At 46.8% G+C, this 22,879-nt stretch overlaps 1 protein-coding gene across 1 annotated transcript in view; it reads left to right on the forward strand.

The window, feature by feature from the left end:
- The window catches only part of LOC138541074 (calcium-activated chloride channel regulator 1-like), a 275,621-nt gene that overhangs the window by 86,139 nt on the left and 166,603 nt on the right, over nt 1–22,879 (forward strand). Inside the window, exon 6 of the mRNA XM_069641727.1 lies at nt 2,454–2,681. Coding sequence (XP_069497828.1) covers nt 2,454–2,681 — 228 coding nt within the window. The remainder of the gene's footprint in view (nt 1–2,453; nt 2,682–22,879) is intronic.

Raw genomic sequence — 22,879 nt, forward strand, 5'->3', positions numbered from 1 at the left:
GGAAGCGATATATTATGACATTGCTTTTTTTTGCCTCAAATATCGGTTTGTGAATTGGGCACTACGTGTTTTTCTTTTCCATCTACTCAACACTTGGTTGGCTTGGAAGTTGCAATAGGGGTGTGGCAAGTGCATTTTACGCTAACAAAATGAAATGATAGTTTTGTTAAATATTCATATGTTTTTAAGTCAAGCAGTGTTTTAATTTGGAGAACATCTGGCGATGCCTGGATCACCTGTGAGATGCCCGTGGGCCAATCTTTCTGATTCGCAATTGCATGGCAGCACGACAGAGATGCACTGGGCATATCAGATTTAGCCCAGCTTTAGACTCAGTCCATGAGGGATAATCAACAGGTGCAAATTTGGGCTGCTTCTAAGCAGATGATTAACAACATGTTGCTGAGTACACAAAGGTTGTCGCTCTGGACGCTTCGATCTGTCAACATTCCTGCTTTCATTTGCATCCAGGAGGGTGACAGGCGAGCAGACCTCTCCAAATGACAGCCTCTCTCAGCTAGTGCATGTCTGTGTTGCAAGCAGGCTGATGGCCACAGTATTGGTTCCTCACCATACCCTCACTCCCGTGTCCCCTTAGTCCCATAACTTAAAATAAATTAAACATGTATCAGCCTCCTTGTTTCTTTCCACCCTCACTCATGACTGTGAACAGCCATAAAGGCAGGTGGTCGATCTTTCTAGACCTTATTTTTCTGTTTGTTTATAAAGGCCATCTTTTTAGTTGGGACAATTAGTGTTGCTTTAGCACCACCTATAAACTGAAACTATTGCATTAGAGGACAGAAAGGGAGAAATGCCATATGAGAAGAGACACAAAGATTCGCGCTTTGAAACACTTGTGTATAGGCGCGTTATGAATGCCATATCATATCATTAAGATCTACAATCTCAAATCAAGATCTTTTCGTGGTTCCACCCTCAAAACTCATCCATTGAGGAGAAAGAAGGTTCTCAACAGCTGGCCCTCGGGCCCGGATGAGCTGCAGGTCCACCTACAGAAAATTGAATCACAAGCCCTGTTCAGAAAACAGCTTAAAACATATCTATTTGAGTAAAATGTAACATGAATAGCTCCACTGTATACTAGCCATTTCTTTGTAAAATCTGTGCCTAGATGTGGCTTGCCGCTTGGCCCCTTCTGGATTTGCGCTATATAAATCTAAAAATCAAATCACAAAGCGTGTAGGTGTTGTTTGGTTATTTGCCCACCCATTGACTGTCCGTGGTCATGCTAATCCCCATGACCATTCCCACCCAGCTCCAGTTCCTGCCCCTCCCCCACCCAAAGTACCTCCTCATTAAGCTTGCTGTATTCAAGCTTTAACAACACACCTTGTACTGGAAGTGCCTGCCAATGTTTTTTAAAAGCAGTCTTCTGAGAGCTAATGACTTAATTGTAGTTGTAAAAGTGCTACTGGTGTAATAAAAATTTATCCAGGTCGGTCTTCAGCTACTCGATTTATAAGCAGCATGCATGTCCTTCATTGAACTCCAGTTAAAAACAAGCATTGGCAAAGCCAACAGTTTTTGCTTGTGTATAAGTAATTGGCATTTTCCAGGTACTGCTATTAGATGCTCAGGTACAGACACCATTTTGCACCTGCTACCATCAACAGCCAGTTAATACCACTACGGCAGTGCCCGCCAACTTCCTTTCCCATGCCTACACAAAAGCCCAAATTGTTGGCATTGCAATGCTTGTTTTATAGATTTACTGGTTTATGGTAAACAAGTTCAAGTTACAAGCTTGAACTTGTTTACCACAACCAAATAGAGTTGAAAAGGAGACAGAAGATGCTTCAGCAGGCTGTTCCAGTCTGCATAAACACCTGACCGCTCTTGTTCAGGGATCTATATTTTTGATTTTATTTAAATTCCTCGCTTCTTGCCCTTTATGGCTGCTCCCGCTACACCTGTCCATCTACTTCTGCTTTAACTCCTTCCCCATCTACATCTACTCTGCCGTTTGTGTCTCCTTCATTTCTAACTGAAATGTTTTCTGTGAGTATTGCATATTTATATGCAGGCAGCGTTTTTTTTTCTCCAGAAGTAGAGATCTCAGTACGGGCCTTTGCTGCACCCGAGTGGTGGGTCGTTACAAGCCAGGATGGCCTGCTGAAGCATCTCCTATTACACCAGTCCTGTTAAATGTCTGGGGGTGTAGACTATTATCAGACGTCCATGTTAGTATCATGTACACAGCTGGCTGTTTTGACATTCAGTGACTCAGGATAATAGCACAGATACAAACAACCCAACAAAATTTGCAGAAAATACCCACTGCCCTTCAACTGTGAGAAAGGATAGGTAATGTAATTAGTTTATCCAACGCAATAATGTGCATTACATAACCCACCTCATGTATTGTATAGTGTGATATCATTATACATACACTTTTTGGCAGATATAATTGTCCTTGTCATGTCTTTTAGGTGGTTGAATTCTGCAACTCTAACACCCACAACATTGAGGCACCAAACCTGCAGAACAGAATGTGCAATTCCAGAAGTACCTGGGATGTCATGATGAGTTCCAATGATTTCAAAGGGGTTTCCCCAATGGGCGGCACTGGCTTACCTGCTCCCCCGACATTCTCAATGCTGCAGAGCAGGAATAGAGTGGTCTGCTTAGTCCTTGACACGTCTTCAAGTATGGCTGTGGTAAGTAATCTAAAACTAGGATACATATGCTGATGGGCGTATTAACAAATCTGTTAATATGAGTAACTGTGACTTACTCATGGCATACACGATGGTGTACTACCTAGATGCCGACTCCGCCACTGATCACATACATTTCCAGTGAATACATTAACTACAGTTAGTTTCTGGTCTTCTAGTCCGACTCATTTAGTTGTGTGTATATATATATATATATATATATATATATATTCACTGAAAAAAACGTTATTAAGGTGCAGTTAAATTGCGCAGATTTAATGCAACAAAACCCTTGAAAGTTAGCGAATCTGGGAAGTTATGACCAGCTTAACTCGGTGCCCTCCTGTTGATGTCCTCAATAATTCCATGACCAACATAATGCCATTTTGTATGTTATTGTGAATCCTTTCTCTTATAATATGTATGTGCTTATTGGCTTTACAACAGGAATGCCCCTAGTTAAGTTGGTCATGACATCCCACATCTGCTGAATTTCAAGAGTTTTGTTGCATTAAATAAATAAGGTTTTTCAGTGAATTTCAAGGGTTTTGTTATACCATCGTTTATTTACCATTGTTTATTTATGGGCCACTAGCCATGGCCTCCTCCCAGGGCCAGCAAACACAGCCTTTGGCCGTGTTCACTGTACATGTTCCCCCACTATGTTTCTTTTGTGCCCACTAGGTGGCCACAGAACCCACTAGCACAGCCTTTGGCCATGCCCACTGTATATTTTAATGACATATTTTATTGTTTTTTTGCATTGAAAATTACAACAACTGACCCAATCGGGGTCAACAAAGAAACAAAACCACAAAACGCATTACAGGAGGGGGACATTGGGTTTGAGACAGTTGCTCCGGTCTCATGCAACTTAGCAGTTCTGTTTTACACACTTGTATGACTTCTAGCACCATTTTCGGACAGGGGCTCACATTGTTTCCTCCCACCGTTGCCAGATTTTGGCAGCTTTTTCGGGGCATCCCCTTGCTCTATATACTCTCTGCTCGATGATAGCACCTAATTGTACATCTGCAGTCCATTGTTCGACCGTCGGTACTTCTGCAACACCCCATAGTTTTGCAATGTTCCTCTTGATTACTGCAGTGGCGGTTGACAGACACAATTTTTCATATCGGGAGAAATCCTCCTCCCCCTCCATTCCCAACAACAACATCTTGGGATCCCTAGGGATCGTTTGGCCCAGGACCTTTGACAATATTTCACAGCATTGCTGTCAGTAGATTTGTATGCATGGGCAGTCCCATCATGCGTGGAAGAACGTGCCCTCCGCATTACAACAACGCAGGCAGTTGGGTTCTGCTATCTTGCCCCAGCGGTACAGTGCCACTCTCGGATAGTATACCCTGCGTAGTATCTTTAATTCAATCAAGCGTAGTCTGGCCGAGATGGCCACCTCACGTGGGCACATTAGGGCCTTGATCCAGTCTTCTGGCATAATAACACCAACATCCCTTTCCCACTTGGTTTTCAGACTCAGTAGTTCAGGTGTGGCAAAGGAGGTGATGGCAGCGTACATGATCGTGGTGACTTTCGTGTCAATTAGTTCTACGACTATATTTCTTTCCACTGGGGTACACACTGGCATGTTGGCCAGGGCAGGTAGGTGTTGTTGTAGGGCATGTCTGAGTTGTGTGTAGTGGTATCCTTCGGTTGCTGGGAGGTTAAATGTCAACATTAGATCCTCAAAGGGTTTGGGGGTCCCATTTGCTATTATGTTGCATATTTTCCGCACATCGCACTCCACCCAGGCTGGCTATTGAGGAAATTTATTTACTTCGGGGAGGATGCTGTTCTCCCATAGAGGTTGTATCGATGTGACCTTCTTTTCCCATCCAAGAAAGGGCTGTATCTCTGCCCAAATGTTTGATGTCTGCGTCGACATAACTTTATGACATAACTTTATGATGTGGCGCGTGTGGTTTTAAGTATAGTTTAAGTATAGTTTCAGCGGCAGGGTTGCGTGTACCTGTGGTAGTGTTACATCCTCATGTAATGTATCATTGACCACCGACAGCTGTCTGGCCCAGTAATATGTCTGTAGTCATGGGAGATCGATCCCACCCTCCCATAAAGACCTCTGAAGCGTTCGGGGTGCTATTCTTGGGTGCCCACCACTCCATAGGGGTTTCCTAATTGTGCAGTCTATTATCTGGAATGTCTTTGTGGGTATGTGTATTGGGGCATTTTGCAAGACGTATAGGAAGCGGGGGAGCGCCAACATCCTAAATAGGGCTGCCCGTCCTAATAAAGTCAGGGGGAGAGACATCCAGTGCTGTACATCTCTTGCAAATCTTTCCATGATGGGGTGCAGGTTACCAGCTGTGTATTTGTTAAGGTCGCGCGTGATTTGGATACCCAGATATCGAAAGAGGTCTCTTGCGATCTTGTATGGGCAGGACTCAGGGAGCCTCCCTCCTGCATCGTTGATCGGGAATAGTGTTGACTTTTTCCAGTTAATCCTTAGTCCACTAAAGCCCCATATTGTTCTAATATTTGCGTCACCGCTGAGCACGCTGATGCTGGGTTTCTCAGTTATATCAGCAGGTCGTCCGCATATAAGAAGACTCTGTCTTCCCAGCCTGACTGGCTTGGGAATACTTTCCAGGCATGTGACTCCCTCAACAGTATAGCCAGTGGTTCCATTGCTAGTGCGAAGAGTAGTGCTGACAGGGGGCAGCCCTGTCTCGTCCCCTTTCCCAGCGCAAAGGGTCTAGACACCCACCCATTTACCTTGACTTCAGCTATTGGTGAAGCATACAGTAATTTGACCTAGCTCAAATGTTGGACACCGAACCCCAACCGTCTGATGATGTCCCAGAGAGCATCCCAGTGGACAGAGTCAAACGCTTTCTCGAAGTCTATCGCCAACAGTGCCAATGGGACATCTATGGTCTGGGCCTGCTCGATTGCTAAATGGAGTGTGCGTATATTCATCCTCGTGGATCTGCTGGGCATAAAGCCACATTGATCCGGGTGGATCAGGGATGTTATAACTATCTGTAGTCACGTTGCCAAGACTTTGGTTAGGATTTTTGCCTTGCTGTTAACCAGGGATATTGGTCTGTATGAACTGCACTTTTCCAGTGGCTTGTCAGCTTTGGGTATTACTATTATAGTGGCCTTTCCAAGGTCGGCCGGGAGGCTGCCCAGTTCTCTGGCTTTAAGATACATGTTTATAAGATGAGGGGCAATCTCGTTGCCTCCTATTCTCTTCCAGGTTTCCACCGGGAAACCGTTTGGACCCAGTGTTTTACCAGATTGGAGTTGTGCCATTGCTGATATCACTTCTTCTTCCATGATTTCCACTTCCAAACTAGTGCTTTGTGCGGGAGTCAAGAAGGGGCGGGTGACCTCATCCAACATGGAGCGCGAGGTGCTGTCATTAGGGATGTGATACAGATCTTCATAGTATTGCGCAAACCCTTCTGCTATCTCTGCATCTATTAGAAGCGGGTCGGCATTATCTGAGGTGATCATTTGCACCTGGCTATGGCCTTCATCCCGTCACTCCAGCCAAGCTAGCATTTTCCCCACCTATCCCATGTCTCATAGATCCTGGCTCTCATTGCATTATGGGCCTGCCTGGCATTATCTTGTGCGACGTTTTGCCATTTCTTTTAGTCTAGGATTAAGGCTGTGTGTGTGCCTGGCTGGTCCTGGGTAAGGTGGGCTGTTTCAGCTTGTTTAACTTCCTCCTCTGCTTCTATTACTGCTTTCAGGTGTGCTTTTTTATGCGCTTTGGTTCAGGAGATGACCTCACCGCGGAGTACTGGCTTGCAGGCCGCCCAGAGTGTAATAGGACACTACACCGAGTCTACATTCAACTCAAAGTATGTTTTGCTGGCGGTTTGCATGTGTTCAGTCAGCTCTGGGAAACCCAGATAGTATCCGTTCAGGCGCCACAGTGGTGGAGGGGCTGGTTTAGAGGTTTCAATCAGTATGATTAGTGGGGAGTGGTCTGAGATGCCCTTTGGTAGGAAGGTTGCCTGTGTAGCCATGTGTATCATGGGTGCCGGTAGGAAGAAGTAGTCCTTCCAAGACAGTGAAGCGTGTGCCCCAGAGTGGAATGAGTATTCCCTGTCATTTGGGTGTAGGTCCGCCAAACGTCCCGAAGTCCTAGTGCTTCAGCGAATGTTGCCAGTTTAGTACGTGTGTTGCGGTCTCTACCATGTCTAGAACCTCGTTAAAGTCCCCTCCCAGGATTAGGATCTCTGACGTATACTCAATCAACAAGGGTGATATGTCTTGTATCATTGTGGCTAGCAACGTGGGTGGGGAATAGATCGCCAGCAGGGAGACCTTTTTGTCCCATAATGTGCCTGTAATGTACGTGAATCTACCACCAGTGTCTTGTATCACATTTGCTAGGGTGAATGGAAGTCTCTTGTTTATGAGTGTTATCACCCCTCTCGAGCCCATTGTAGAGCCCGCCTGTATTGCTGTGCGGTAGTTGGTGCCTCCAAAGAGGTTGTTGTTCATGCCTGCCAGGTGGGTTTCCGCTAGAAAGACCACATCTGGGGTGTGTCTTTTTAGGAACTGTAACACCAGTATCCTTTTTATGTTGCTTCCCAGTCCGTTCACATTCCAGGTCATCACTTTTAGGGCCCGGTTTACTGTGTTACTTGTAGGCATTTGGTAGTTTTAGATGTGGGTATCTAATACAGTATGTAGGGTAGGTGCTGGTGGCCCGAGTCCATGTTGCGTGCCAAATTATGGTTGTGCTATGTGCGTTGAGTGCTAACCGGATCCAGGACTGTTTGGGTGCGTCTCCTCTCTATCTTTTTGTTTTTGCAACATATGCTTGGAAATTGAAAACATTAGCAACTTTCCTTACTTTCATTCCCCCCACTCTATGCTTCACCCCAACCTGAAGCATCTGTCGCCCATACAGTAGTCGGAGGACGGCAAACAGCGCGTCTCCAGCTAGAACATTAACTTTAGTAACTCACACCAGGGGCCTAGACCCAGTGGTATGTAAACGTTGAGGAGGAAGGGACAGAGGGAAAAAATCAAATGGAGAAAGGGAGAGAGGGAGGAGGGGAGGGACTGTGCATCTAAGCTGGCCGTTTCATTTTATACACATACGTGCTCAATGAGTTTGTGTACATCTTATATTTGTATGATTGTGCATTTTCGGGGTTGCTGAGGGCTGATTTGCTTCATAGGTTTCAGTCCATTCCCTCCTGTTGTATTGGCTCCAGCGCCGGTGGCTGCGGGGCCGGCGGCTCTCTCTCTGGCGGCACTGAAGGGTTCCTGTTTCTGTTTCTGTTGTTTCTCACTGCTCTCCAGTCACCTTCAATATGTTTCTCAGCCCAGCTCCACGCCTCCTTAGGATCAGTGAAGTGCACCGTTTTTCCTGCATGATAAATCTTAAGTTGGGCCGAGAATGTTAGGCCTTATTTCACGTTAAGGGTCTCAAGCTGTTTTTTAAGTTGGTCAAATGACTGCCTGGCTTTTTGCACTTCCCTTGTGTAGTCTGGGAAGAAAGCAATTTTGGACCCATTAGGTCAGTGTGCCCTTGGCACGTGCCGCCTGGAGTAGTGCGTCTCTGTCCCTTTAGTTTTGCAGCTTTGCTATTATGGTGCGCGGGGGCGCTCTAGGTATCGGTCTTCCAGTGGGCATCTGGTGCGCACGTTTGATCGAAAAGTATTTTGAGAATGTTTTGGGTTCGAACATGTCAGTATGCCATTGTTCAAGGAACAGTTCCATGGAGGGGCCTTCAGTTTTTTTCTGGCAGGCCCAGGATACTAACTTTGTTTTGCCTTGATCTTCCCTAACCTTCCTCTACTCTCTCCTCCATTGTTTTCAGGCGTGTTGTGAACCCGGCTAGCCTCAGTTCTAGATTGCGTAGTCCATCTTCAGTCCCAGAAATTCGCTGTTCCGCTTCTCCTGTGCGGGATGTCAGTTTCTGTAAGTCGTGGCGGAGGAGTGAAACATCCATGCTGATGCCATCCATTTTTTGTTCCATGGAGGCCCTGGAGTCTGCAATTGCTGCCATATCTTTCAAGGATATAGTGTTTTCCGTTCCTGCCATGGCGTCTGGTTGATCGTGTTCCAGTTGGGAGCTTGATGTGGACGTGATAAATTGGTCAATTTGGCTTTGATTCGTTAACTTTTTCGCCTTGCCCTTCCCCATTACAGACGCAGGTGCTGGCCAGTCAAGTTTGGCATATTCTGTTACACTGGTTAGCGGGCAGCTCGCAATAATTTGCACCAATTTGTCAGAGTCGGAATGTGGGGGGTATTGTTAGTCCAGATCGTGTGACAACCACAATTATGGTCTGTATACCACACAGGGTGCATGGAAGAGGGAAGCGGTTGACTTTTGTTATTTCTCCGGTCACACAGAGGCTTGTATTGGCTCTACTAGTTTTCTTGTAGGTCAGCGTTCACACTATGCCCCTTGTGCCGATGTTTTGGAGTAAACTGATGTCAGGAGGGCTTTTTTTTTCTCTCTCCTTCTCCTGTATGGCACCGGTCGACAATTGTGGCAATTCGCCTCGTACAGGAAGGTGCAGTGCGTAGCAGGTCTATTGTCTACTTCCCTGCCATCCACTATTGGTTCCCTTTAGTTAGGGGCCGCTTTGGTTTGACCGCTATTCAGCACAATCGGTATCCGTTTAGGAGTCACAGTCTTCTCGCATTTGGAGCGCTGTGTCTCTTGAAAGGGTCCTCGATATCCCGGTATAGTGCTCTTCAGGTGAGGTGCACCGCCTGGCGCTTTGCACAGTAGGGGACCTCGCTGGATTTGTGTAGGTTTTAGTGTGACACTATTGCCCCCCACACTGGTCTCCGATCTCTCAATGGTATATTATGGGGATTGGTGGGCAGAGGACAATGTAGGCGCGGTACTTGTGTAGCTCTGCGTTGTGGTCCCCCAGTGCACCCTCTTTAGTGCGCTTTCTTATGCAGTGTCCAGCCCCTTGGTAATGTTCCCACTGGTATCCAGCCTATTTCACCGCATGTGTTGCCCGTATTCTGTCTGGATTCTGGCTCCGGATATAGTCCAGGGGCACACCACACCTGCACGGTATGTTAACTGCTGGTCAGAGTGGGGCCCGCGTGCTTTGTTTGGTGGTGTGTACTCACATTTTGGCCAATTGCTATGTGTCAGCCGGACCATTGTCCCCCTCGCACTTCGCTGTCAGATGCACTCCATCTCCGCAGCCTCTATCACGCTTAGGGCTGCTCCTCTGGGGCCGCTCAAGGATCCAGTAGCCATCTGTAGGGCCGCAGCTCAGGGCTCGGCAGACTCTGCAGGCTCGTCTCAGTCACCGCACCAGTTGCCTGTGCCACGGTCTTGCCCAGGTTCCACCAGAGGCTGCTCTCGCCTGCGGGTCAGCATGGTCTTTACACAGGGCAGTAGTCAGTGCACAGTGTGCCATTGTGGGTGTCCTTCTCGTCCCGCCAACACCTCCTGTCAGGCGGACCGATCATCGACCACGGCGCAGTAAACTCGCTGATTCCTGCAGTGTCACGGCTGATGCGCTGTGGTAAGCTTTGCGGCAGGTTCGCTTACACATATCTCATCGGGTGCATTTTGTAGCGGGTGGCCATCTTGGCTATCTGCTCCACGCACCGCCACAGGATTTTCGGACGGCCAGGTTAATGCTTGTGGGTCGCTTCCAGCCCACACGATAGAACAGTCTGTGCTCCAGCGTTTACACCACCAGTGATGCTGTTTATAGCCCGTAACGGCAAAGGATGTCAGGCTCTTTTATCATGATATTCGCAACGGCAGCAGGAGCCCTGGGGGACTCACGTCTGCATTGCTCTGTAGCTGGCCACGCCCCCTCCCACTGTATATTTTAAAATACAACTGGGCCTCTAGCCATGGCCTTTGGCCATAGCTAGTGGTCAGGGGCTTTGACCATGTCCACTGTAAATGTTCCCACAATATGTTTCTTTTGGACCCAGTAGGGGTCGACAGCCTTTGGCCGTGGCCCCTATTCATGTCTTTCAGGCCCAATGTATTTTTAACACTCTTCCGGGCAACTAGCCATGGCTGTCGGCTATGGCCAGTGGACATGGACGTTGGCCAATAAGGTGGTCACAGCCTTAGGCTGTGGCCATTATAAATGTCTTTCAGGCCCACCGAGCAGGGCCTTGGGACCTTATCAGTGAGCATGGCTTTCGGCCGTACCCACTGTATATTTAAAAACACTTGCAGGACACTAGCCATGGCCATTGGCCATGCCCACTGTACAAGTTCCCACAATATGTTTCTTTTGGACCCACTAGTTGGCCATGGCCATCACATGCTTTTCACATGATCTGAACTAACGTTTCTCGATTCAGTGTTCTCTTTGGCACGGTTCTCGAAGTCAGCTTTGTACAGAATTTTTAAAAGTTGATTTTAGCATTGTTTAATGTTTGATTTGTGTGACGGGTGTATGTGAGGGGTATAAAGGAGAAAGCTCTCACTATCACTGTCTTCCATGGCTCATTCCGTAAAAAATGAGTGTTGATGTAACAATCACTTGTATGACCAGAGATCTGACTTAATGTCCAATAGGTCTGTATCTGAAATAGAGTTCTTCAGACCTTCCTCCTGGCCCCCCATGGAAATGGCAAAGCCCTTACCAATTGGTTAAAAAAATGAAGTCATTGGTGTCAGTTTTGGGAAAGAGTCAGTGGGCACAGAGATAAATCTGCACTATTTCACATGATTTCTCAATTCGTAAGGCTAGACTAACGAAGACTATACAATGTAAAAAAGGCAAATTGTCAAATGTAAAAAATGGGATCAAGATCTTTTTATAAAAGTCTATTTTCTGAAAATAAAAGATGTGTGAGTATTGGTTCAAGAATTGCGATTCTCGATTCAAATTCTATATTTGTATATTATAAGTTGATGGTCTTGTGTTAACTTTGTTATGTCGCTATTTATACTAAAAGAGTTCCGGAGGATTGGGCAGTGGTGCACCATAAGCTAAAGGTACGTTTTTCTTTTTTTCGTTAGGACGCTGGATGGGGCGCTAGTCAATCAGGATGCTTGGAACATGGGCTATATTCACTGCTAAATAACCCTGCACTACGAGCAGCCAGAGTGCTGCTGGCCAGCTCCCACTTCCCCAGCGTATCCTTCCCCTCACCCTTCCTTCCTCACCTCTTAGCACCTGTGTCGTTTCCTATGCGGATACTAAGGATGTTTAATAAAAATAATGTATATATATGACCTTGGGGTGCGTTGCTGTGCTGTGCCGTACCTTCCGAAGTCCATTTCCCTGTTGATGGCATCACAGTCATCAACAGATAGATTTCAGGAAGTAGGGTGTGGCGCTGAGGCGCGCCACAAGGTAAGTGTCTTTTTTCAATTAAACACCTTTAGCACCTGCATGGTGCTAAGGGTGTTTATTTAAATATATATATATATATATATATATATATATATATATATATATATATATATATATATATATATATATATGTGAACTTGCAGTGTGGTGCACTGCCGTACTCTCCGAAGACTGTTTCCCTGTTGATGATGTCACAGTCATCAACAGAGAAAACGGATTTCAATAACTAGGGCATGGCACCAAGGAGCGGCTCAAGGTAAGTGTCTTTTTTTCAATTAACGACCCTTAGCACCAGCATAGGAAACTGCACAGATGGTAATGGCGATAAAATCTGTGGCATGATCAAGGTGGGTTTCACTATTTCTATCCTCTTTAAACCCTTGGGTCGGACTCCAACAAATAATGGACTTCCCCAGCGTCACCAATGCATCTCTGAAAAAGAAAATCTCAAGTTTATTGCATAATTATTAAATATACATTCTATACACATCAATAGATCAAACCTAACATAGATAAATACATATAATATCAAAATAATTTGGTTAAACAATATTACACATAACACAAACAAAAATTATCTACAAAGTCACTATGACTTTGTTAACAAAAGCGTGGACCAACTGAATCCCAAAATCACGCTATGTTTTCCTAGCCAACTGGTCCAAGTTTCTGTCCTGTTTAGCTTGATCGCCGGACATTGGTCAGGGGCAACAGTGTGTGTATAGTGGGATGATTACCAGTAGATTGCGATTCTCTCCAGAGGACCGCTATAGAGATAAAGACACACTTTCAATACACTTCCAGGGCCACTATGATTAGACCTCACAATCTGAACCCTTACCCCCAAGGGCTTAACGGTATAACTGTTTAATGATATACCTGAGTGGTAGTGCTTTGTGAAATGATGCCGAACCACCTGCAACAATGAGTGTTGCTACTAGCTGTTTTCCTGTTTGAAGAAGAACAGCTTATCTTCCTCTCCCTCACCTAGAAGGGAACAAAAACGTTAATTGTTGCAGATTTATGACTCACTACTATCTCACAGTTTATATCCTCCTCTCACTGATGTTCCCATCTTACCTCAAGAGGTGAAGATGACTTGCATCTCTAGATTTTCTACCAGACAAAAGCACCAAGCCATTATGTAATGGCCAACCCAAGGACTACCTCCGTAAAATGTCACTCAAAAGAATGCATACTCTTCATGAGCTTTATTAAAACTAACTTGGGGTCCAGCGCAGGCAGAATAACGACCTCCCAAGACTGATAAATGGTGATGACATGTAGATATTTCCTGTGTTGCCTTATGTCACAATATAATTGTATGGTCCTGAAAAGATATATATTCAGAATCTATGGTCATGGATTGGTCCTGAACTATTCATTAGAACTCCTAAATGGCCTTTTCACTGTGCAACACTTACTTCAGTGTAGATGGTGAAAGGTCCCAGCTTACACTGTTAGGAACAATTCATCCTGTGGATCGGGAGCATTCTGAACAGTGGAGCCTCAAATAATTATCAGTCCCAAGTTTAGACCACTCCTTGCCAAAGGGCTCAACAAAGCCTCAAATGGATAAGGAATCTTACCTAGCATCCCGAAATGAGGTGCGCAGTGTATCTCAGCTGCTCGAGAACAATAGAGCATTGTGATGTAATCACGGTACATGATGATGTCATTGACGTGACGCAGCCACGAGCAAGAAGGTAAACATATTCGCAACCCCGTTAGAGGCCACAAAAATAAAGCTAACATAATACTCCATAGTTCTAGCTTAAAATTGTCTCTTTACTAGACTACCCGGAAAAACTGTCCCCTACCAGGTCGGCGTATATCACTATACCACTCAGAAAGGGGAACATGTTATTGATTTAAGGTGTTGTTCTCATTCAATTACAAGCACTTGTAGACCATGATCCCAAAGATATTTGAGGCATCATTGTGCAGAGGGCTACACATGTATAAAACAAATCCACATCTAATCCAAACATATATCTGTTTTTTTCTTTTTTAGTATAACTCAGTGAGCCGTAATCTTTAGGAACTCTATTTCCATTAACATTACCATTCATGTAGTATCTAACACTGCACAACTACATATACACATCAACTTCACTGGACCCAGCCTTAGCCAAAAACTATCCGCATATTACAAATCTCCCTTTTCTCCTCAAAATCCTGGACAAAGTGGTTTATCTTCAATTCCAGGAATTTGTGGAGCATAATAACATCTTGGTCGTGTACATGGGCGTAATTTTAGGGGGGGACGGGGGTGTTTGTCCCCCCCAACTTTCATGGCACATTATTTTGTCCCCATTCATTTGAATGGGGCACCTTTTCTTCAGAGGTCATGTCCCCCCCAACATTTTCAGCAAAGTTTCTCCACTGGTCGTGTACCAGTCTGGCTTTCGGGCAATACACGGGATGGAGACAGTCTTATTAGATCTGAAAACTACACTGGCAGGTATAGTGGACGGGGTTCACCCAGTGTCATGATTCCTGCCCCTCATGTCCCCAGCCCTCCAAGATGTCAGGCTGGAGCCAGGCCACGATCACCTACATGGCCCACAAGGGCCTTTCCATCCCTCCAAAGACCCACTTGGAGTCAGACTTGGCGCTTGTTGCACCAGACTCACTCACTCACATAGGATAACATTGGGGATTGGACTTGCAGTGCATTGATGGGGACAAGATGGATGCTCCCACATATTTCGGTTCCCAGAACTGCATGTGTGGTCTAGTCTTTTGGGTGTGGTTCAGCCCAGAGGCACCTGGGATACCCAGAGACTATTTAAGCCACACCCAGGCTGAGAAACATGCTTTGCGTTTTCTGCACCTGCAGCGTGAAACTCACCGTGTTTGGATCGGTCTCCAGTAGGCCTGCATCTTTCTTCTGAAGAACAAGAACACCGTTAGGAACAGCCTTACCTTGCGGCGCTTCTGCCCATCAGTCATCGCTCCTTCTGTTCTGCGGGCATCTTCGGCGGTGTCATTCCCATCCCGGCACGCCGCTTCCTAAGGAAAAGGGAAAAGAACAGAAAAAAGGCATTAGTAAGCATTCTGCAAATCTTCGCTTATTTTTAAATACTGTACGAGCTTCAAACGCTTACCTGAATCCCAGCCGCTCTGGGGGAACTCTGTCTCTGGAACTTCTCATCCATCTGCAAGAGGGAAAAGACACTCCAGATTAGCGTGGAAATATCTAGAGGCGCTGCATACCGCGCTTACCCACCGCATTTGTTCCTCATAACCAGCATCCACGCTGAAAACGTCGCAGCACCTAAAAAACACAGAAAAAGAACTCAGTTGAATGCAAATACGAAAGGGGTGCATCGCGCATCGTGCTCTCACTCACCTTTAGCGCTACTCATCTCAGCAGCACGCCGCCATCCCCGGACGTCGGCCATCATCTAAGGAAGGAACGGAACGAAGTTAGAGAACTGTTCAAAAGACTCATTATACTTACCTGTCGGACTCTTGCCAGTGAAGTAACTAGGCAGCAACGAACCTGCATCATTCAACGCACCCCTGCGCTGAAGGCAGGACGGAGAACACACTATCCAAGAAAACAAGGCCCAGTCTCCAGTCGCATAGCCTCCAGGGAAGGGTTAGAGGTCGTAAGAGGTCAGAATAGGCTGAATGACGTCCCCGTGGATACCAGGTGTGCGTTACACCCAGCTTTGCTGATGCTGCTAAACCTCAAAGGGACCTTTGACCTTGCCGACCATTCTATTCTTGTCAACAGGTTAAAGGACATAGCTGGCTGCTCCCAAAGGACTGCAGACTGGATTGCCTCCTTTCTCGGCCCTCAAATATCAAGAGTGGCAGTGGAGGAGGCCTAATCGGGCCCAGATGTCATCAATGCAGGAGTACCTCAAGGGTGCTGCATTTCCCCATCTCTATTCAATGTCTATATACAACCTCTTTTTGGCATGCTTGACCACCTGGGTGTCCGGTACACCAACTATGCTGATCATACCCAGGTGGTCTTCGAGTTATCTGGGGATTTTGCACAGGATTCCGCAAGTATTAATGCAGTCTACATGGCTATTCAGTCGTGGATGATAGCCAATTCATTGGTAGTCAATGACACCAAAACGGAGCTACTTATAGTGTTATAGCACTCTGATGCACAGAGGCTCTGGACGTGCCATAGAGATGTTCATCCTTGTATAGCCAGATGCATTCTTATTGTTTTCTTACACATTGAGCAGGCTGCATTTAACTAGTGTTTAAGTTCATCATTGTATAGTGAAGACCTTCTTGTTCTTTTACATGCTGAACAGGCTGCCTTCAGCTTGTGTTTAATTTCATCATTGTACTTATTTATTTATTTATTTTTATTTATTGATCATTTGTTAGGGGCCTATACAACAAAATAGTGTTTCCAGGCACCACAAGGCAAGTGGTAAGGGAACAAGGGGAATAATAATAAAGGCAAAGACAGTAAATGTACAATCGTGGTCCTACTAGGCCATGTGACATTCGGATGTGCAAGTGCAGTGAGGGAAGTACAGGTGGTAGGGGAGGGAGGGGGTGAGCAAGGTATGGGCAAGGTATGGGCAAGTGCTACTGAGAGCCCAGGAGGGAAGTGCCGAGGGGTGCCGTGGGAGGAGGCTGCTGGCTTAGTGCAAGGGCGGAGGAATCCCAGTGTGGGGTGAACAGCCGACTAGTACGGGGCCTATGAGGGCAGTGCTGGGGGAGGGGAGTGCTGGTGTCGACTCAGCAGGGGCCTGGTACCTGTGAGATGCATGAAGGCCCAGGCCGCCAGTCTCAGCGGCAGTGGGGTGATTAGCAGGAGAGGGAAAGATGGAAAGAGGTAGAGAAAAGTAGAGTTTTGAGAAGTTTCGGGAATTTAAGGAGGCCCGGCTGAACTCTGAGAGGGGCAGGGAGGCTGTTCCAAAGAGAGGCACCAGTCGAAGAGAGAGGCCTGCCCACCACTCTGTGCTTGGAGAAGCATTTGACAAGCAGAGAGTTGAAGTTAGAGGAGTGGAGGGCACTAGCAGGGCCATATTTAGGGAGGGAAAGTTGTAGATTGTGTGGTTCAAAGCAACAAAAAGCCTTGTGGATGATGCAGACGGTCTTGAATTTGATCATCGCAGCCACTGGGAGCCAGTGGAGAGATCTTAGGGCTAGACAGATACGGCCCCTGGGCTTGAGGCCACGGATAAGTCTTGCAGCCCTATTCTGGATTAGCTGAAGGGGGCTAAGGGAGGAAAGGGGGCGATTGAGGAAGAGGCTGTTGCAGTAGTTCAGCCTAGAAAGGACCAGAGCTCTGAAAACATTGAGGTTCTGGGGAAAGATGAGGAATGGGAGAATGCCTCTGAGGAGGTGAAGCTGGAAGTGGGCCTTCTTGGCAAGGTCCAAGATGTAAGGGGTGAAGGAGAGAGAGGAGTCGAAGATGACCCCTAGGTTTTTGGTGGGATGGTGAATGTATAGGGCCCACGGAGGGTGGCCAGAGGGTAGGAGGGAAACAAGATGCAGGTGAAGTGGGAGAATGGAAAACCAGGCTCCCGTCCTTCACCTCTCGCGCTTGGCCTAGAGGGTCACGGCCCAGGCACCCGCCACGAGAAGAGTTTGTCCATTTACCAGACGACCAAATACCCTGGTACAGAAACATACGGATGTGTCCATCTGCCTGCCCAACAGCCCGCACTGGCCATGCCGACACCTGCGGTTCGGATCAGCTAGACTAAAATCCACACGTCGTTAGAGATGCCATGACGACCTAGACAACGGGAAGCACGTCTGTACAAATATACACACTGAACATTTCCACACCAATCTACACGAAGAACATACTCAGTGCTCTGACGTAGGCGACAGGCATATTCACGGACGTGCATCTTTATTATTTTTATATAGGCTTTCAGAATGCAGAAACGCAAGACGCATCATGAACTCATTTATAACGCTTGCTCACGCTTCTCTTGAAACCATTACCACCATAGAGATATACTGGAAACGCGATATTGGTCATGGAAATATATGCTATTATAACCTAAAAGCACCTATGCACCAAACGGACTAATTATGCACCAGGCCAAAGTAGGCCTCAATCAAGAGCTCCCGTGGACATTAACAAAGCACGAGTCAGGTTGCTGATCCTGCAGAAAGAACCCAGTGGAGCAACCAGCCAAGGTCGTAATGTTGCAAACTCACAGTCCAAGAACACATCATCAAAGGCACGATGTTGCAACCTCGCACTCCGCGTACCAATGTTAAAGTCATACCTACAAATTAAACCTGACACACAGTGAAAAAACAATATTAATTGTGCAGAATTCTGCCTCAAACACGGTCCCGCCTCACGTGACCAAGCCGAACCTGACGAGATGCCAAAGCCCAGGAGAAAGAAAAGGCGTCTGGGTCCCTCGCTACGAGACATAGGCCGATACACTTGAAAGGCTCAATGGACATCTGCTACAGGGGGAGCGACCAGCCTTCCACCTATGAATAAATCCTCACATTGTCTGCACGTACCCATATTGAAACATTGTTGCAAACGCAGGTACACCGAGAGCTGGGAACAACGGTGGTCCCAGGCTGGGGAGCTCACGGATGCACCAATCAGAACATGGGGCTCTTATCTCAGACGTCAGTAATGTTAGCCAATCCTCGGGAGTCTTCATGTAACAATTCTTATGTATCTAATTATAGGGACATCCCAGATATACCACCTGACTACACCTTGACCACTAATATCATTCTCTATATGTGTACTATACTAACCCTACCACTCGAGCAACCAATTAAGAGGGGCGATAAGTTTTTTGTTAACTTTTTGAAGTGACGCAAGTAGCGCGTCATATTATAGTAAAAAGGCCTGCGAGCCCCACGATTGTGTGTGTGTCAGGACGAACGCGTACGCTCCTTGACCCATCCCTGCCGTTTGCATAATAAACAGCAGAAGTTGCCTTGCTCCTTGTGTGTGCCTCATACTCTGTCTCGACCCGAGATATACACGGGAGGAGTTGGGGCCTCCCTGCCCGGAGGTCTGCGGACGGCCCGGCCGACCCCGGCAGAATTTCCCCCGACAAGTTGGAGGCACTGCTGAGATCTGTTTAAGATCGACTTTTATTTTTAATTTTTCCAGGCACTCCCGTTGCGAGGAGGCCCGGCGGCGCGGCCCCCTCTGCCGTTGCCCCCTTCTGAGGACTACAGGACCATCGCGGAGCTGCGAGAGGACCGGACAGCGCAATCCGGATATTGGCCCTCGGGAGCCGGTTGAGAAGTATCCCGCCCGCGGTCGGCGAGTGTCCAGACGTGGTCCAGACGAGGGGAGGTGGCGAGCCGCTTGGAGGGGTGCACGCAGTCGAGCGGCCCTGCATCGAGAGAACTTGGTGAGCATGACACGCACAACAAGCAATGCGAAATTGTGAGGGAGGGGGAGGAAGTAAATAAGGGAGGAGGGAGGTATTGTAAAGCGGCGAAGGTTTAACTGAGTGTTGCTAATGGAATGAATGGTAGCGAAACGAGTGCGAGAGCAGGCGGCTAACGTTACGCGAAAGAGGAGGGCGAGGCACGAAAACATCACGTGCAGCCGCTCGTAACAGTGAGCTAACGTTACGCGAAAGAGGGGGGCGGGGCACGAAAACATCACGTGCAGCCGCTCGTAAGACACTGATTGGCCTAAATTGCGACTACGTGTGAGGGTGGGTGTGTGATTTCCTACGATTTGATATTTATTATTCAATGAGTAGATGAGGTTCCCTATTGTTCGAGCAAGAAACTCGATAGGTAGATGACGTTTCCCTGTGGGCGGTGGCTAGTTACGTAGTTGCCCAAAACGGAAGATAATTGGCTGGTTAAGCCCTCCTGTTGAGGGGCGTATCACACGCGAGGCGACGCAGCGTGCGCAGTCCGGTTATAGTATTGATGAGATTACCTTGTTCCAGGAGAGACAGGAAGACAGCTGTGGGGTTAGCGGGGTAGATTGCAAGTGTATTTTGAATTTAAAGAACATAACACGAATATACCAGTAGCTCGAAGAAATCGGTGACGTCACCAGTAGGGATTTAATAGGATATCACGAGCACAAGGAGCGTTGGGTTTAAGAGTGGTGGGGAGGAGAAGGATGATTAAGGAGCTGATACGGAGATAAACTATAAACCAGTGGATCGAAAGAAGAAGGGGAAAGGGGCGTGGCTGCGCACGGAGAACGCCGGCCACGGTAAATGTAAAAGGGGGAGGAGAACGAAGAAACAGGACGACTGTATAAGATCGTCGTAAGGGGTACGCAGCCGCAGGGGGCCGCGTGCGCTTCGGCCGCAGGGGGCCGTAGGGGAAGGAATATAATATAACATCATATTTATTACTATCGCATAATTTGTCAAAGGATTGTCGTAAGTCCCCACACTTGCGGGGCGAGGTAAGCAATACAAGGTTGTATATTGTAAACTGTTAGTAAGGGGAAGGGTAACAAGGGGAGTACAACCATGTCATACGGGAGAGGGTCGGGAGAGTGGGGGAACACCCTCACCACCCCACTACAGCACATATGCACCACACTGCCACCACACAGGGAGAAGTTAATTAAGTACAGCATAGAGTGGACCCAGGGGACGGACAACAAAATGTTAACACCATGGCCGCCTAATGGTAGTTTCGATCCATATGCCCAACACTCACTACTGAACCATCTACACAATACATACAAGGGGAAGAAACTGGCAAACCATGTGGAGATGTTTAACTTATGGAGGATGTTCCAGGGGTCTCGACCAGGACAAAGTGGAATGTTCACTATGGGGGAAATACCGGAAAAAAAGGAGATTAAGAAAGAAGGAACGGGTGGGGAAAGGGAGTGCGAAATAACGAAAAATACGGGGAACGAAAGACAGGGAGGAGAAAAGGTTGATAAATCAGACGACATAAAAAAGGAACCGAGCAATGAGATACCCATAACACCGGGAGTGAAAACAGAGGGAGGAGGGTTGTACCCTTTAAGAGAACTAGGAGAAATAGAAGGACAGTTAAGGGCGGCTGAAGGATACTCAAACCCGGCATACAGCCCTCCACCATATGTGGCTCATGGGAAGATACCAATGGGGGAAGGGAGAATTAGAGAAGAGCAGACTGTAGAGATAGGAGAGGATGAGTGGGTAGCTGCACAGATATTGTTGAAGTTACGAGGCTCACTAACTGGAGAAGAAAAGGAGGCGGTAAGGAGAACAAACGAGGATAGTGCCAGAGAGAGTGAAATGAGGGGAGAGGAGCTACTACGGCAGAAGGAAGAGATTTTGGAGGAAAGATTAGCAAAACTAAGGGATGAGCAGAATGAACTGATCAAACAACTTGAGAGGGAGGAAAGAGAGAGAGTGAGGAAAAGGAAAGAAGGTAAGGACGAATTGGAAAGATTAAGGGAACGAAGCGAGGAACAAAAGAGAGAAGCTGAAAGGGTAAAAGCAGCAACAGATAGGGTATCAAGAGTAGTGCTGAGAGAGAAGAAGAAGGAAGAAGAAGAAAAGGAAAAAGAAATGGAAATATGGAGGAGGAGGATAATATCTGAAACAGCTAAAAAATATGAAGAGGGGAAGGTAATAGAGAGTATAGTAGAAAGAGAAAGGGTGAAATGGGAAAGGAAGAGGGAGGATGAACGAATATTGGAACAGATGAGCAACGAAGTAATGGAGGAATTAAAAAGGAAAAGAGAGGAAAATAGTAAGGAAATGGAGGAGAGAAGGGAAGAAGGAAGAGAAGGGAGGGGTAGAGAGAGTGAAAGATGGGGAGATGTATATAAAAATAGGGAGGTAGCAACGACATCAGCACTAGGGGGGACAGTTGGTAACAACGGAAGGGGAGAAAGAGACCTAATAGATTTAAAAACAGTAACAATAAAAGGGAAAAGGGCAGAGTGGGGGGTGCAATTTATAAATGATTTTTGCAGTGAGGAGGAAGAAGGAGTGGAGAAGGATGGAAGAGAGAGTGAAAGGGAAAGCTTAGATAAACTGTACCTCACTAGAACAAACATAGATTCGCCCTGGATAAGTAGAAGAGGGGAGGAGCTGGAGAGAAGTAAGGAGGAAACGAAAAGAATAGGGGAAACACAAACCAATGAAACCACGCCACCCACATCCCCATCACGCCGTCCTCCCACGTCACTACCTACATGTTCAACCACTGCACGCTCGCTGCACAGAATAAAGCTCGCGCCCTTCATGAACGAACTTACCCCTTATGCATGTCGGCTTAGGGACCTCCCTAGTCGCAGGCAAGACAGACAGATAAACATACCCATATTGAACACAGGAAATGATGAAAGAAGGGGAAAGGAAGAAGAGGGAGGTAGGGGCAGAGGTAGTAAGGAAGAATTTGAAGTAGTAAAAGAAATGGGGGAAGAGGAGGGGTGTGAAGACTCAATATCATGGAGCTTAAAGGGTCACACAAGACAGAATTTAATGCCACTGCTGGAGAGAGGAGGGGTTAGACCACAGTATGTACCTTGGAAACATACGGATAAGGAAAATATAAAATGTAGGCTCCCATCACTAAGTGGAGGTGCGGGTAAGTGGATATATGAAATGGAAAAACACACCGCAGGACAGAAACTAGCAGTAGGAGATGTGAAGGGCCTGTTAATATCAATATTAGGGGATAGAGCGGATGACATTTGGAAAAGAGCGGGATTCCATGGGGTAACAATAACAAACACCTCGCATGATGGGGCACCATTTGCAAACTGCAGACATGCACTATGGCAGGCACTAAGAGTGCAGTACCCAGACACATCAGACATAGGAGCCATTACTTCCCGTAAGATGGGTGAAACTGAGGATCCTGTTGATTATATCCAGGATATTCAAGAGAAGTGGCGCATGGAAACTAGAGAACAATGGGACAAAACACCAGCCATATTTTATCATATACTAGTAC

This window comes from Ambystoma mexicanum, chromosome 1q (genome assembly GCF_040938575.1).
Source record: "Ambystoma mexicanum isolate Mex_15411 chromosome 1q, UKY_AmexF1_1, whole genome shotgun sequence".
Taxonomy (NCBI): domain Eukaryota; kingdom Metazoa; phylum Chordata; class Amphibia; order Caudata; family Ambystomatidae; genus Ambystoma; species Ambystoma mexicanum.